Source organism: Schistocerca cancellata, chromosome 5 (assembly GCF_023864275.1).
Source record: "Schistocerca cancellata isolate TAMUIC-IGC-003103 chromosome 5, iqSchCanc2.1, whole genome shotgun sequence".
In the NCBI taxonomy this organism is placed as follows: domain Eukaryota; kingdom Metazoa; phylum Arthropoda; class Insecta; order Orthoptera; family Acrididae; genus Schistocerca; species Schistocerca cancellata.
This window is the reverse complement of record NC_064630.1, coordinates 179,185,129-179,202,298: the sequence shown is the minus strand read 5'-3', so window position 1 is coordinate 179,202,298 and position 17,170 is coordinate 179,185,129. Positions and strand designations below refer to the sequence as shown.

The 17,170-nt window shown below is 42.1% G+C and overlaps 1 protein-coding gene across 1 annotated transcript in view; it reads right to left on the bottom strand.

Moving 5' to 3' along the window:
- The window catches only part of LOC126188427 (uncharacterized), a 641,976-nt gene that overhangs the window by 286,604 nt on the left and 338,202 nt on the right, over positions 1-17,170 (bottom strand). Inside the window, exon 3 of the mRNA XM_049930030.1 lies at positions 1,987-2,113. Within this exon, the coding sequence (XP_049785987.1) occupies positions 1,987-2,113 (127 nt within the window). The remainder of the gene's footprint in view (positions 1-1,986; positions 2,114-17,170) is intronic.

Genomic DNA, 17,170 nt, shown 5'->3' with positions numbered 1-17,170 from the left:
CAACAGGTGGATATGAAGGAGCAGCGACTCCCAGTCTTGTGAATGTCAGCATGAATTTCTTTTGTTTTCGTACCTTTTTCGGGAAGTACTTAATCACTGATGGAATTTCGAATTTTTTTTTTCCATCTACACAGATTAGTTCAGGGGGAACAGAAAAAAGACGTCCGCACAACACTCTACCCAGAACACTGATGTGTCACGCGTTTACTCATAAGGGATTAGGTATTATTACGCGGATGCCTTGTTGCGCTAGCGCTGACACCTGCTGGTGATACCACGAAATTTTCAAACTATCCTCACAAATATCTGTTGCGTATTCCAGATTTCTTCAAACTAATACTAAACTGCTACGTCCGTTTGTTTTACAAGGCACAACACGAATTCATTTTGGCAATATTTATTTTTCAAGTGTAGTGATTTGCGGAGCTGTCCTCCCCTGCTCCTCACCGACTAGGCCTGTGACATGTAGCAAAGATATTCGTCCTCATGGGGGAAGCATCGCGATGTGCTGCGGGCACCAGAATACACCGGGAGCGTTGCCGAGGGGTCGGTTGGAGCAAGGTGGGGCAGTGGTTCCAATACTGGAGTCGCTTTCTGGAGGACGACAGTTCAAAGCCGCGTCCGGCCATCCTGATTTAGGTTTTCCATGAGTTCGATATATCACCCCAGGAAAATGCCGTGATGGTTCCTTTGAAAGAGCACTGCTAATTTCCTTCCCCATCCTTGACAACCTCTAAGCTTGTGTCCCGCCTCTAATGACCTCGGCGTTGACGGGGCGCTAAACCCAGCCTTCCTTCCTTCCGAGGCGTCGGTTTCCACGACGGTACAACGGTCACCCATAAGTCATGGAGATAGGTCAAAGTTTAGGACAAGTTTCGTGTATTTCGTTCCATGGTATCCACGACGTATGCAATAGGACTCAGTTCAGGATCTACGGAGCTAGAAAAAACCTGCACCCTCAACTCAATGGAATGGACCTCAAATCACTCTCTCTGTATGTACATATTTTTAGAAATGGTTGCGGGACCCGGTTGTTCGATGTTGAGGATGTCAGCTACTGGTATTAGTAGACATTTGTTACATTGACAGCTTCAACCATCACCTGCCGACAGTTAGTTGGACATTCCCACATTTATCTAACAGTCAGCAGGTGATGGTTGAAGCGATCACTGTAGCAAATATCTACTGGTACCAGTATTGCTGGCCTCTGTTTTGAACACAGCCGAGGTAGAGTCTTCCAACACGTCGGACAGGTTTCTGAAGAAGGCGTACTAAAACGCTGAAATTGGTTGCCAAATACAGTAATGTTGAAAACTGACGGCTCAAAGGTATTTAATTTGACATCCTCAAATCATTTTGTCGCTGTTCCAAAGCGATTGACCGTTGGTCTGGTACTGCAGGCAGTGTGTGCTTTTTAGGCGATTTTTCCACGTATGTTTATGCAAATTCAACGCTCGTACACTCCTTCACCTCAGAAAATACAACTTCAGAGCAGCTGAAATCACATAACTTTGTACGCTTCCGCTGTCAGAGCTGACATAAGAGATTTCTTGTATCGTACCACGAAATAAGGTAAAAAATTATGACGGAGAAACCATAGCATAGCTGTTTACATTAGGACCCGGTACGATACTCAGCAAACTATTTTGTCAGTTGAGATATGTTAAAACACAGAACATAGGTTGCACATTTCAGGAAAAAATTCTGCATAGCAGCCCCCTCCCATAGTTTAAATCGACGACCGTTGCCAAAGAAAGGACGTATGGTCACAAAGTTAATGGAGGAAGTATTGCACCCTTGTGGGACACAAATGGCGTTGCGACATTTATCGTGAGTCGAGTCACAAGCCCCTAGGTTTTCGAGTTTCATGTCACATAGGGTAGATAGAGTTTACTTCTGGGCGGGATTTCTGTAGATCTGTTAAGCCTTGTACACATGAGCAGAAATATAATTTATGATCAAGGAGTGAAAACGAAAGAGACTCACCTGTCTTTGGACTTCTCCGCAAATAAGTGAAGCTTGGGCTCCGGGAAAACGGAGCGTGCGACGCACGTCACGTTGACGGAATCGTCTGTCGGCTTGGCTCGTCGAAAATCGAGCTCTCGTCCAGGTTCTGCAAGGGAGAAGAAACGGTTGGCATTAGAACGCGACGATCGCAGTGGAAATCCTGGAAATAGTCACAGCTGCGTCGGTAAGATAACGAGGGCGATAGTGTCCTCTTTGTGTGAAAAACACGTTTGTCCCAAGGAGCATTTGCATATGGTGAAGGAGGGCTCTAAGGTGTAAATAATATAACATATGTAATTATAACCAATATATTTCGAAATATCGACCACGTAACGTTCTGTTTTCAGTTGTTCAATCTATTCTCTAAGTCACTGACATTTTGCGTTAATAATGCATTTAAATCCAATAACATAAAGATGAACTGAACTTTGGATTCTAGATACATTCAGAACTAAGTTTTCCTCCATGTCACAAGCCTCACGTGTCATATCTGAAGCAACGATATGGTAGTTTACCAAGTTGGTGTCAGAACTGGAGATGTTGCTCAATGTTTTCCTCTTTATTGTAAGCGTATTTATTACTGAGCAAGAACGAGATAATATTACATAAATTTTGGAATGTTTTTAAGAGAACATGTATATTTGAGATGTACGGTTGAGAATAATAGAGAAGTAGGAAATGTTAAGAAAATTAAGATCACACGTACGTCCCATTTACAAGTACTGCAAACAGAAAAGTTGGACAAAAGGCAGTGACTGAGAGGGTTACAACACGTCAACTAAATTCTGTTCTCTGGATCAGTGAAGTATGTTCGCCTCTCTCTGCGGTAGTACAAGTGACTATGAAGTAGGAGTATAGATAACAAAAAGATGACGAAAAAAGGAGGTAACCTTCTTTGCCATAGAGGGTGTAATGGGTATGAGTACAGATGTTTTTGTATGTGGTACCTTAATACGTAAATAGTATAGATCAGCCGTTCGAGAAAATTCAAACACTTCGCAAGAGTGTGCAATGATTTTCTCTACACAAGCAAACCAATGTCAAAACGAACTCTCTGTACAAAAATCTGCCAAAATCTTAGAGAAATCATACGCATCAATGTGCTGATCTGTTTTTCTCTACGTCGAATAGTCTTCTCTCAAACACGTCACGAAAGTTGTGACCTGATGTTTACTTCATAGCCGTAAGTACACCGCTATGTGGACTATGCCTGTCAGTATATACTAAACTTTTTGCGTGAACACGTCCACACTGCAGCACCTGACCCGCTGCGCAGGGGAGTATAATAATTAATGGCTTGCTATTCCCACATGTACTTGGCTGTACTAAACAACCTAATAACATTTGACTTCTAATACCTATAATTATTTGTCCACAACTGTCGTAGATACCGATGTAATGTTGTTCATTGCACCGGCTTCAGTCATTAATAGAAATATCTACACTTATACCCTGTATTGACAGATTCCTGACAGATTACGAAGGGAGTAACTTAGTCGGTAAGACTGTGCGGACCGAGTGAGTTGGCGCCGTTTAGCACACTGGACTCGCGTTCGGAAAGACGACGGTTCAAATTCGCGTCCGAACATCCTTACGACATCCTATGCCTGTTGTTTTTAGATGGCTAGAGTACGCACATTGTGTAAATAGAAACCCATGATACTAATGAATGCAGGTGGCACTTGTTCTAATGCACCGATGGATGTATATCATCATTCAGTTTGCATAAGGCCCTGAAGATGAAACTAATGTAGTGTTGAAAACAGCCGCGTAATTACATGTTTTATAATAAGTATAGCAGTCGTATTCTGTATTTCCACATATTGATGACCAGGCAGGTTGCCACGTCCACTTCAATGACGGATCGACGGATCAGCTGATCCTGATTTAGGTTTCCCGTGATTTGCCTAAATCGGTCCAGGTAAGTGCCGGTACGGTTCCTCTGAAAGGTTACGGGCGATTTGCTTCCCGAACCTTGAAACAGTCCGGGATTGTTCTCCGTTTCTAACGATCTGGTTGTCCTTCACCAGACGCGTTTCGCTTTATTGAGGTAAAGCATCGACAGTAGTCTGTAATTATTTACATTTTGATTTGCTTCTAGATCGAAAAACTGTTGGTTAAGAATAGGTTGATTTGTACTTACGGTGATTTTTCTGCTGATTTCTCTCTTACATCGGGAAATGCCGTCTGATAGCACATCGTAATTTTTCTATGTTAGACACTGATAATTTTGGTCTAATTTTCAGATGTTCTGCAGCACTATGCATTTCTTATGTTTTCCCAACACATTTTTATGCACACCACTGTATTCTTTTTGTTTTTGTCCCGCAAGTATGAGTTGTTGTTTGTGTTTTGTATTGTTGCCAACATAACCTTTACACTGCGTTGCATTTGACCTACAGAATTGTTTCCATTAGATTATTGTATGTGTGCAATTATATTTAATTATGTTTCTGTGTATTATGTAATGCGTAAGAGGAGAGAAGGAATAGTGATGGAGGGACTTTTTTTTTTAGGGGAGGGGGAAACCATGATGAGTGGACACAAGTATATAGCAGTTTGATGGAGGGTGAGTTAGACGACAAGGTGAGAAGCGAGAAGTGAAATGTAACTGTGAGTGAGGGCATGTGGGGGTTGTGGGAGAGTGGGAGGGGGTGAAGGATGGAAAAGGCTCTTTTCTTTTTCATGTCAGTTCATCAATTATTCTATACAGATTCCGGTTTCCAATATTTATCTGGTCGTGTAGTAACTGTATATTTTGTGTTAATGCTTTTTGAACGTGGAAATTTTCTTGGAGAGGGAGGAGGTGTTTGTCTTTACTGCTTTTTGTGATATTTATATCGTTTTCGATATTGCTTTATCTATGGTTTTCTTCTTTTAGATGATCTGCAAATGCTGAATGATCTGTACCGTATTTAAATGCTCTGATGTGTTCTTTATATCACGTGTCGAATGTCCTGCTAGTCATTCCAGTGTATACCTTCTTGCAGTCTCTGGTACTGAGCTGATGAATACCTCATTGTTGGTATCTGTCTGGGATGTGCTTTAGTATGGAATTGTTTGTTTTGTAAGCAATGTTTATGCCTTGTTTTTTGAATATGTTGCCTATTTTGTGAGGGAATTTGTTGTGCTAGGTCATTGTATGCAATTTTTTTTTGTTGCAGTGTAGGTTGTAGGAGTTAGTGTGGTTCGGTTAGTATTTTTCATTATTTTCCTCTTTATTTTTTTTGATTAATTTGTCTTCCGTTGTTTCTTTGCGTCTATTTTTTATTATATTTGTTCTATAATAGCTAACTCTTTTTAGTAATTAGAAGTGTTTGGGGGGATCCTGTTCCGCCTGTTTAACATCTATCTGATTCCAGAATGAGACTTTCACTCTGCAGCGGAGTGTGCGCTGATGTGAAACTTCCTGGCAGATTAAAACTGTGTACCGCACCGAGACTGGAACTCGGGACCTTTCCCCTTCGTGGGCAAGTGCTCTACCATCTGAGCTACCCAAGCACGACTCACGACCCGTCCTCACAGCTCTACTAGCGGAATTATAGATGTATCTGATTGATGCGTGTTTGTGGTTATTTGGGTGGTTCGTAGTTGCATTTAAGAAAATGTCACTTGTAGTGGGATTTCTACATATGTCAAATGCATGTTTATTATTTTCTTTTCTTATGGTTTCATCTAAAAAAATTGGGTGTGTTTTCTTGTTCTTCTTCTATTGTGAACTTTATGTTTTTGTGTACAGTATTTATGTCTTTGTGTAGTTGCTCTATTTTGTTTTTAGGTTCGTCTACCATGCATAATATGTCATCCTTATATCTGTACCAGTAGATGACGTCGTAGCTTTTCTTCGTTATTATGTCTTCAAATATTAATTTTTCTGTGTGATTCATGAAAATGTTGATTAAGTTTCCTGAAATAGCTGAACCCATGGATAAACCTTCTTCTTGTATGTAGTATTATTGATTGAAATCAAAATAATTTTGTCTTGTTATTAACTCTAACAATTTTATCGTTCCATCTGTGTGTTCATGAGGTAGTTGGTTGTGTGTTTCCAGGTTTTCTTCAATTACTTTTATGGTTTCATTAACAATGACGCCACTGTACATACATTCTATATCAAAGGAGAGCAATATTGCTGTGTCAGGGACTTTTGTGTCCATTAAATTATGTTCTACCAGTTGAGAGGTATTTCTGATTGGTCCAGCATTTTCTAGTTTATAATGCTGGGTGAGCTGTTTTGCTAATAGATATGTAGGAGCTGCTCTGAAATTTACTATTAGACGAACTGAATAATTTCCTTTATGGACCTTCAGTTGGCATCTCATGTTGGGGGCTTGAGGGTGTTTTTGTACAAGTCTCTCTTTCTCTCTGCCTGCAAATGTATACTCCATATTTTTGAGTGTGTTTTTAAGATGTTTGAAATATGTCAGTTGAGTTTGATTTTAACTTCTTATGTTGTTTTTGCTGAAGAATTCTTCTCTTTTTTCTACGATTCTTTTGCTTTCACGAGGACAACACTATTACCTTTGTCTGATTTTGTTACAACAATAATATTTTCTGCTTGTAGTTTTTTCTTCAGATTCTTAAGCTATGTTTCATCACAATTATTTTTGAATTTATTGTTTTTGTAACCTGTTATGCCATGTTTTTAATTTCTTCTGTCATTAACTCCCTAGTCAGCCCTGTGTTTACATTACTGTTTTCATTTTTTTCTTCTACAGTGAGAGTATATTCTGATTCTATAATGAGATCTTATATCTGTTGTTCATTGCTGGTGAGTCAACATTGTATTTTAGACCTTTTCCTAACAGCTGTTTCCCGTTTTCATCTAGTGTTATACCCGTAAGATTGATCACCCTAGGATAAAAATTATGTGTGAATGTGTTTGCTGTTGTGTGGTTTTGTGTGGCCACACAAATGAAAAATTCGTAACGATTAGGAGGAGAAAGAAATGGAAGTGCTAATGGAAAGGATGAAGTAGTGTGCAAATAAATGTTCAAATTTAGTAAGTCTGTGGTGTGAAAATTAGAGCTGGAGGGACAGGAAAGTGAACGAAATAGAAATCAAGTATTTGCCCCAAAGAAGAGAAGTTCGCCTCTTAAATATACCATTGCGGGCATGGTTAAATGTGTCATTAAGTAGCAGCTCTCATGACATTATAAGAAATACAACAGAATACAAACTGTGCGAGACCTTTAAAGCTTTCATCTCATGGGACTGTACTTCAAGGCTGGAAAAGAAACAAAAATTGTTGTCTACATGATTTGGCTTAGAAAGATCCCAGAGTAAGGTAGTACGTACGAACGTAGCTTGACAACAGATATACTACATTAGATATTTATTGAAAAATGAGGCATCAGAATTAAAACGGCCAGTGATTTACTCAGAGGAAACTTAGATTCATACATATTACACTGTGATAAACGTCGTCGCAGTGAATGTGGACGAAAAGTGTTGTCAAACAAAATTTAAGATCAATGTGCAATTGTTGTACTTCCCAGCGTATGGGTTTAGGGATAGACGTGTAGTGCGTGAACACTGTACTCGTAAGAACACTGCGGTGTACGATATTGTTACTTACGCTCCCTGATTCTCGACTTTGGCTTTGCTGAGTAGCCCATTTGAGATGAAAACCTCTGGCCGAATCAGGACTCCAAATAGCGATCGCCGCTTTAATGGGCATTGGCTGTACTCTCACTTCGCGCAGTCCGACACATCGGAAGTGATGCAGGTTAGCTGTAGGAAGCATTCATGACTGAGCAGACGTCAATATAAACTCGCTTCTACTGAAGTGGAGTCCGACGTCTTAACAGATACGTCATCCGCTCAATATTTCACACCGAATCACACTTATCCTGAGGCGAATACAACATTAGAGTCTGCAGGAGCTTAGGAACACTTGATATTAAATGAGGAAGTAGCAATAGGTAATATTGTTTTGGAATTTTTTGAAATCATTGAGAGGAGTGACAAGCAAACGATTATAGGAGTTAGTTTTTAGAATCTACGAAATTGTAGACTTACCTTGATCTTCGCTGCTGTGAAACGGAAATGTTCTACTAGGCAAGGACCTGTACCCTAGGTATGGATTCCAGAGCCCATATTTATGGGGCATTCCATTGTTTTTGGCCTTACTACCTCCACCAAAAATATGGAAACCAAAGAGCTTGGAGCAGAAGAGATGACTTTCTCAATACCAAAGATGAACAAGTGCTTATAGCTCTTCAAGTATTCATTTTAAAGATTCATTTTAAAGATGAACAAGTGCTTATAGCTCTTCAAGTATTCATTTTAAAGCCCAGGGTTCAAGTGGCTCTAAGCACTATGGGGCTTAACATCTGAGGTTAGAAAACGGTTCGAGTGGCTCTGAGCACTATGGGACTCAACTTCTGAGGTCATTAGTCCCCTAGAACTTAGAACTAGTTAAACCTAACTAACCTAAGGACATCACACACATCCATGCCCGTGGCAGGATTCGAACCTAAGACCGTAGCGATCTCGCGCTTCCAGACTGCAGTGCCTAGAACCGCATGGCCACTTCGGCCCGCGGGACTCAACATCTGAGGTCATCAGTCCCCGAGAACTTAGAACTACCTATACCTAACTAACCTATGGACATCACACACATCAATGCCCGAGGCAGGATTCGAACCTTCGACCGTAGCGGTCGCGCGGTTCCAGACTGTAGCGCCTAGAACTGCTCGGTCACAACGGCCGGCTTTTGTTTTGGGACATAGTACTACCTCTGAAAGTCATCCACCCAATTATCTTAGCAACAACTGGTATACATACTCCATGGCAGAATGTGTTACACAAGTATACCGAAAAGCTTCGAGGGGTTGCCGTGGGTGTCTTGAGCATAGGAACCCGTGTCCGGAAATGTCATCCAACGACGCTACCGAGTTACGAAGTTATATCCACCGGCGCCTGCCATTAAGATACCCCTTGGGCCACAAACGCGAGCCGGCCGGTGTGGCCAAGCGGTTAAAGGCGCTACATTCTGGAACCGCGTGGCCGCTACGGTCGCAGGTTCGAATCCTGCCTCGGGCATGGATGTGTGTGATGTCCTTAGGTTAGTTAGGTTTAAGTAGTTCTAAGTTCTAGGGGACTGATGACCTTAGAAGTTAAGTCCCATAGTGCTCAGAGCCATTTGAACCACAAACGCGACCTCGTAAGTTGACGGACGGCAGGTGGAACGTCTCGCAATAGACCTGTGTTGTAAGTTATTCAGTGATTGCGACCGATTGCCACGACTGCCAGTGGACAAGTTGGAGCTAGCTGCTGTGTAGGCTGTCGCCTTCCTGGATCAGGTTTCAGACACGGGTTTCCATCCGCAGTCTTGAAACCCTTTAAAATCGCCTGTGTTTTGCGGTGTACGTGATACAACGGTAAGATATCGATAGCGCCCAAATTACAGTGGCTAACATCTGCTTGCACATCAGCTATCTCCATCTAATCCACTGGAAGTGCGGCAATTAGTTGCGTTCAATGAATAACGGCAGATTATCCGAGAATTCAGCGCTGTTATTTAAGTTAAAAGAAAGGCGATATAAACGCAGAGAAGAGAGGAGGAAACATAAAAGTATTCAGTGTGAAAACAACAAAAAACAATAATTACCTGACATTGTCGGAAGGTGAGCGATCTGTATCACAATGCAAAAAAAGCTAAAGTAGAAATTCTATTTCTCATATCGCAGTTGACACATATCCTGATTGCTAGTTTCAGCAAAGTTATATTGCCATCTTCAGACCATCAGATACCTGAATTGTGAGTAGTAGTGGCTGTATAATTCACGTATCCCATAACCTGAAGATGGCTATATAACTATGCTAATTCTTGTAGTCAGGATATGTATCAGCTGCGATCTGAGCAACTGAATTTCTACTTTGGAAATTTCTTCACAAGAAGAATATCAGTATATCACTATTTGTTTTACTCTTACAAGAAATCATGTAAAATTGGATAAGGTGTTCAAAATTCCTTTCTCCGCAGTTGCAGCATGCCTGACACCCGTCTTCATTGACTGATACTCAGAGATACCGGGCATGGAGCGAAAATTTTCCAACGCTGCATGTATCCTTGCAACTAAGTTTGCCGCTGGCTCTACTGGGCTCTCATACACCACATTCTTCAGATGAACTCAAAAGATAAAGTCCAGTCGGTAGAGGTTAGGTGAGTGAGATGGCCATGTGACAGTGACACTTCGACCAGTCCACCGATCTCCAATCATCTGTCCGGTCTGAGTTCTGGCAGCTACACTGAAATGTGTGAAGCCACATGTGCGGTGGAATGTGGCACTCCCACCAATTCTGGCAGTATTTCCCGAGTGAAAGTCATATAGCTAACGCCTGTGACTCGAGAAGGAAGCATGCGGGGCCAATCACGTAATCATGTACCATGTCAGCCTGTAAATCTATTATCCTCGATGACCACATTCGCGGTTGACGTGAGGGTTGCTTTTCTCCCAAATATGACATATTCGCTGATGAAAACGCTTCGTATGTGAACAAGACACGTCTGCGTGGTGCAACGGAGCAAAACCAAGTGCTCAAATTCTCTAAGCGGAGCAAAATCTTATGCCATCCGTGCCTGTGCCTTCTAAAAATGGAATGGATGACTTCTTTCCTCATGCTTCATCCTCCAAATCGCAACGTGGTTGCTATACAATGGTTGGGCCACAGCGCTTGTTGAAGCGTCAGCGTTAAATCTCGCTAGTAATCATCAAATCTCAGCGTGCCTTCGCTTCGCGAGCGATATCCACTGATTTGACATCGTTTCAAACCACCTGTTTCACCCACAATTAATCGCTGTGAATGTCGGACGGTGCGGCTCACTACCCTTTGGTTGTCTTTTCCCAGAGACCCCTAAAATTGTGTGTTGACTTCCTCTTGCCTCCCCATAACGAAAGACACACATACAAATAAGTTTTGCATCATTCCGGTTCCCAGAACTCCTGAAGACAGACATTGGCTGCGGATATTGTATCACAGACCCAGGCGCTTTGACTGTTCTCAGATGTCACTAAATCCTCCCAAAGAGGTAAACAACCAAGCATGAGTAGCGCCTATTAGACGTAGGGGGTCCGACAGCCGATCAGTTGCAGTCATTCCACCAGAATGAAGGTACACGGTTCATGTTGTCTGTAGTTCAACCATACCTAGACGGTCAATATTGCGGTTCGATCGCGTCTGCATTGTTACTTTGTGCCAGAATAATCTCTCAACATGGGAAGTGTTCAGGCGTCACGGAGTGACCAAAGCGATGTTGTTCGGACATGGAGCAGATACAGAGAGACAGGAACTGTCAGTGACATGCCACGCTCAGGCCGCCCAAGGACTACTGCTGCAGTGGATGACCGCTGCCTACGGATTATGGCTCGAAGGAGCCCTGACAGCAACGCCACCATGTCGAATAATGCTTTTCGTGCAGCCACAGGACGTCGGGTCACGACTCAAACTGTGCGCAATACGCTGCATGATGGGCAATTTCAATCCCGACGTCCATGGCGACGTCCATCTTTGAAATCACGGCACCATGCAGCGCGGCACAGATGGTCCCAACAATAAGCTGAATGGACCGCTAACGATTTGCATCATGTTCTCTTCACCGATGGGTGTGGGATACGTGTTTGGAGGCCACCTAGTCAGGCTGAACGCCTTAGACACACTGTCCAGTGAGTGCAGCAACGTGAAGGTTCCCTGTTGTTTTAGGGTGGCATTATGTGGGGCCGACGTACGCAGCTGGTGGTCATGGAAGGCGCCATAACGGCTGTACGATACTTAAACGCCATCTTCCAACCGATAGTGCAACCATATCAGCAACTATTGGCGAGGCATTCGTCTTCATGGACGACAATTCGCGCCCCCATTGTGCATATCTTGTGAATGACTTCCTTCAAGATAACGAGATCACTCGACTAAAGTGGCCAGCATGTTCAACAGACATGCCTGGCATAGATTGAAGAGGGCTATTTATGGACGACGCTACCCACCAACCACTCTGAGGGATCTACGCCGAATCGCCGTAGAGGAGTGGGGTAATTTGGACCAACAGTGCCTTGATGAACTTGTGGATGGTATGGATCATTGCTAGAGGACGTGTTACTGTGTGTTAGAGATACCGGTGTGTACAGCATTCTGGACCACCACCTCTGAAGATTCCGCTGTATTATGATGGAACAACATGCAATGTGTGGCTTTCATGGGTAATAAAAAGGACGGAAATGATGTTTATGTTGACCTGTATTCTAATTTTCTGTACAGGTTCCTGATCTCTCCGAACCGAGGAGATGCAATTTTTTTTTTTTTTATGTGTGTACATATCGCGCTGCTCGGACCAAGTGAAGTTCTCCATGAAGAGGCAATACAGCCTGCGACAAACTTCGAATGAGAACTGTGTTTCCACCATGAATATTTTCTTCCTTACTCCACCACTGCTCTTAGCAGTCTCTACAGTGGTGTTGGGTCAGCCATTGACGAGTTTGGCACCATCTAGCGTCCGCTATCAGGGCTATTGCTAGCCATTCCGTTCCGCGTTTCGTCAGCATATAAAATCACGTTTGCTGCTGTAGCGGTAGCCTAGCGGTAGGCGCCGGCACCTATAACTGAGACGTTTTACGGCGTCGTTGGATAATGTTTCCAGAAATTGGTTCCTCTTCTAAACTTCTTTCTCTTGGTACCCTCTACAACTGCTCAAAGTATCTCGGTATCATTTTGTACCACGCTGCATACTCGTATTACTAAACGGCCATAAAACACCCAATTCAATTTGCGTGTTTCCTGTCTAGCAGCTGCCGGCCAAGGACAATAAAAATTTGATTCACAGGATTTCAAGTAATTACTGATGAATTAAAAAATTCAAAATGCTATCGTGGTACACTATTGAACAGATGTAGTGTTAAGTTACAGTTTTAACACAATAAATCAATAATTAAAGTAAGAAACAGTCTATATATCTTGGGACAGAAGTTACTGCATCTTCCAACATTGGCGTTTAACGTGCTTAACGTCAAATATGTAATACATTAACACATTTGTAAGGTAATCGGACTGAAACTATTCCCTAAAGAATAAGAGGATCAAAATGGTTCAAATGGCTCTGAGAACTATGGGACTTAACTTCTGAGGTCATCAGTCCCCTAGAATTTAGAACTACTTAAACCAAACTAACCTAAGGACATCACACACATCCATGCACGAGGCAGGATTCAAACCTGCGACCGTAGCGGTCGTGCGGTTCCATACTCTAGCGCCTAGAACCGCTCGGCCATCCCGGCCAGAGAATCAGAGGAGAAGTGGTTAGTAGTCTTGTAGAAATACTGAACAAAGCATTTATTTTGTATTCATTTTCTAAAGAATTCTTCTCAGCCGTCCGTGGTATTAACCCTTGCAAAACAAAGGACAGTAGGATATACAAGGCGCGGCGATTAAATCCGGACAAATGGAACTTCCTTTTAAAACCAAATTTACTAAAACAAAATACTAATGAAAATGAAAATCCTGTTATATATTAGTAGTGGTATCTTTGAAGGGTGAATTTAGTCGATGTATGGTTCAAATGGCTCTGAGCACTATGGGACTTAACATCTGTGGTCATCAGTCCCATAGAACTTAGAACTACTTAAACCTAACTAATCTAAGGACATCACACACATCCATGCCCGAGGCTGGATTCGAACTTTGGCAGCATCCCGGTTCCGGACTGAGCGCCTACAACCGCTCGGCCACCGCGGCCGGCTTACTCGATGTAATCTCCTTAATTCGCAATGACCGCCTTCAGTCTTGTCCGGAAGCGGTCGCACGCACTCTTTAAAAAGCGCTGTCCTTATTCGCGAATGCTGCTAAGATAGCGGTGCTTATAGATGCGACATTAGGATGCATCGTCTTATTGGTAACTCTTTCGGATACTCTCCGAATATATTAGTCGAGGGGGTTCAAGTCCGAACTATTCGAGGGCCAGAATCATTTGACCTGAGCATGTCAACGTTATCCGACGGCCTGCTTTGGACCAAATGACTCATATGAGGTCCTCTTCTCCAATCTGAAGCATTGTTCGCTCGCTGAAATTGAATATTGACGCCAATTTCCTCAGCGATCGCCTCGGGTCCTCCGAAATCAGAGCCTGAGCACTTTCGATTACTGCCCCAGTTCGTGACACGCGTTTCCTCTAATGAGGTTCCCTCGCTGGGTTAACTGAACTTTCCGTAGACTTCTCCGAAGCTTATACTTGGGCAATATCGTAAACAGTTGATCTCAGGTACCTGAAGAATTGAACTATTCCAGTGGGCGAACGCCCAGCGCGAAGGCTTTCGATAATCGAGGCTTTTCTGTTGTACTCCTCACCTGTCCGTTACATCTAGGCCACTTTCGAGGTCCTGACTGTTAACTGAATGTCTGTGGCTTTCAAGAACGCTAATCGCGACCTCCGGTGGAACTACAATATGGCGGGAAATTCAAACTGAAATTTGTCCTTATTTAAGTGCCGTACCCTTTACTTTATGCCCACCTTTTGCAGAAATTGTTATCTGCTCAGTTACAATGAATTTCAAATATTTTAGAAAATGTTTATTGTTTGTAACGAATTATTCTATCAAATTAAATACACGTTTTAAATTTTTCCGTTAAAATTAACTCCAATAATTTAATTCTCAGTAGCGTGTGCCACTTTCCGCAGTGAATATTGTATTAAAAATTTCGAGGTTCAGGGTCTCACACGTTAATTTCTCTTTAAAAAGTATGTTGGAAGTAAAAGTAACAACAATGAAAGTTATTTCATTCTCTTTTTTTTGTGATGACCATGAAGTCTATAGTACACGTTACTGTAAGAGAATTGATATTTTGCTAGGTTTTGGACAGTACTTAGATATTAGTTTTTTTTCTGGTGGAGATAAGATACACCCCATCCCCCCATCCAACCCCCTACCCTTGTTAATGCACATTATGGAAAATGCCTTATTCTTGCTAGGGTTAAGAACTGTCACATTAATTGAATTCATTGCACTATAAAAGTTGAAGAGTATTTGTCTTTAGTTTCGCATGGTAGTATGACTAACAAACGCTGTTCTGGTATGTCAGCCATATATTGGTTTTCAGTAATATGTTGTTGGACGACAGCGAAACGGTCAACTTTTTGATTATAGTTCCGCATTAGCCACACAATACAGTTAGAAACATATTTTTCACGCTCACACCACAAGAAGAAGAGCTGTTGTGCAATGTGTGATTTCCTTTTCGTTCACTTATTTTGTTGAGTGAAACAGAAAAGTGAGAAAGACATACCTGGATAAAGAATCGTCAGCCAGATTTCTGGTTTTTATAATACTTTATCTATAGATACTGTACTATGCCTGAAGTTGCTCTAAATGAAAATTATTCCTCCGGCACTGCTGCTGTGGAACGGTGGAATCTAACAGATAATCGAAGGACGGTTCAATGCAATATGAGCATGCCGTTGACAATCCCGCGCTGTTTGAATAGGTACAGGTGTGCACATGCAATACAGACTGGTCTTTGACGTTTTTAGAGCCGACCATACAGATATATTTTTTATATTTTCAATTTAATTTCAGCGGTAACAATGTTGTTAAAAAAATCCATTGGATTGGGCAAAGGTCTTTTGTAGAATTATATGGCCGATAAAATAAAACGATTTTCATTCACCATCCTAGTGTATTCCGTTCTGTGGGTTTTCCTGTTATATAGCTTGAAATATTTATGAGTACTTTAACAATTTAATTTAGTAGCGTCATGTGTGCGAAGCACTATAATTTATTAATCTAATGCTATTCTAAGCTCGCATGTGTGTGAGTTTCTGTGCAAATGAAAGAGTGAGTTGGACCTTTTTTTTGGGGGGAGGGGGGCGAAATGTGCGGTTAATAATTCACGTCCTGGTGCGGTAATAAATAATGAACCGACGAGAGCTGAATTTCGCGTAATTATGACTGTGTGGCGAGCCCTGGGCCAGAGGTACGAAAGCAGGGAGCACATACGCGATTATACTCTTCTTTTCCCCGAAAACTCTGCCGTATGACGACCGTATTACCACAACAGTTAACTCTGGTCCTGCAGGACGATCTTTTGTTTGTCTCTGTTTTCCTTCATCAGCGGGATCGTTTCGATAACCCTGCCTGCTTCCTTGTTTACTGATCCTTAGAAAACACACATTTATTAATGACATTAGTTTGAAATATATATGGGATAGAATGGTTCATCTCTAATGAGCGAAAATATGAGCTTGTGTGTTGTTTCTTAGCTGTCCCCCAAGTTTACTACGTTTCTGTTACCATTGATTGAGAATAAAATAAAGAAACGAAAAACAATAGGAAAGAAGATAGTCGTAGGGACACTGTTTCTTAATACAGCGGCCGGGAAAATTTTGCCTCAGAGTTACATCTTGTCTTGCACGCTACCTACAGTTTCTTAATTATACATCTAATTATCTACAGTTCTGGCCTACCGTCTGAAAACATAGAGTCTTGACTGCCCTAGTGGATGTATCTCTATGTAATTCAGATGGTGCTACGTCATTATCTTACAGCCAAGGATTCATTCCTTAACTAATATGACGAACCAAAAAACCAGAGATATACGAAAAGTTGCTTCGTATTTAATTTCGCATGAGAAGTAGTGTGGGGATCCGCTGCTACTGCTACACTGTCCCATGCGTTAGGTTATCAGTACCCGAAAAAATCTATGTGGAGTGTTATCCATGTGAAAATGAACAAGAGTTCTCCAGATGTTTCCATATCGTGTAACTGAGGCGAGACTCGGGTACCAACACGTTATTCACCTAGTGGGATGTGGATGGTCGGCACACAGACCCTCGTCTTTAATCAGCAGGGCAGATTCTATCCGGAGCCAGTGCTACTCCACATCCCAGAAGCGGCGCTTTAACAAGTACAGCTATCCGGATAGGTTCATGAATGCAGGCGAACACTTGAGGTAAATCCCAGAAATGTGGAACTTACTAGACATACAACAACCAGTACTTGGATGTCTGAGAGCGATGCAGCCGTTCTCAGGTTACAAGTCAGCCGCCGTAACGTTGAAAATTTTCATCGTATATGAAATTTGGAAGTGTGGTTACACGGTGTCGGTCCTTCAATGGATGGGACAGCAAAAATAATGCACCAATGTCAAAGATGAAACGACGGGAACTAAGCGCCTT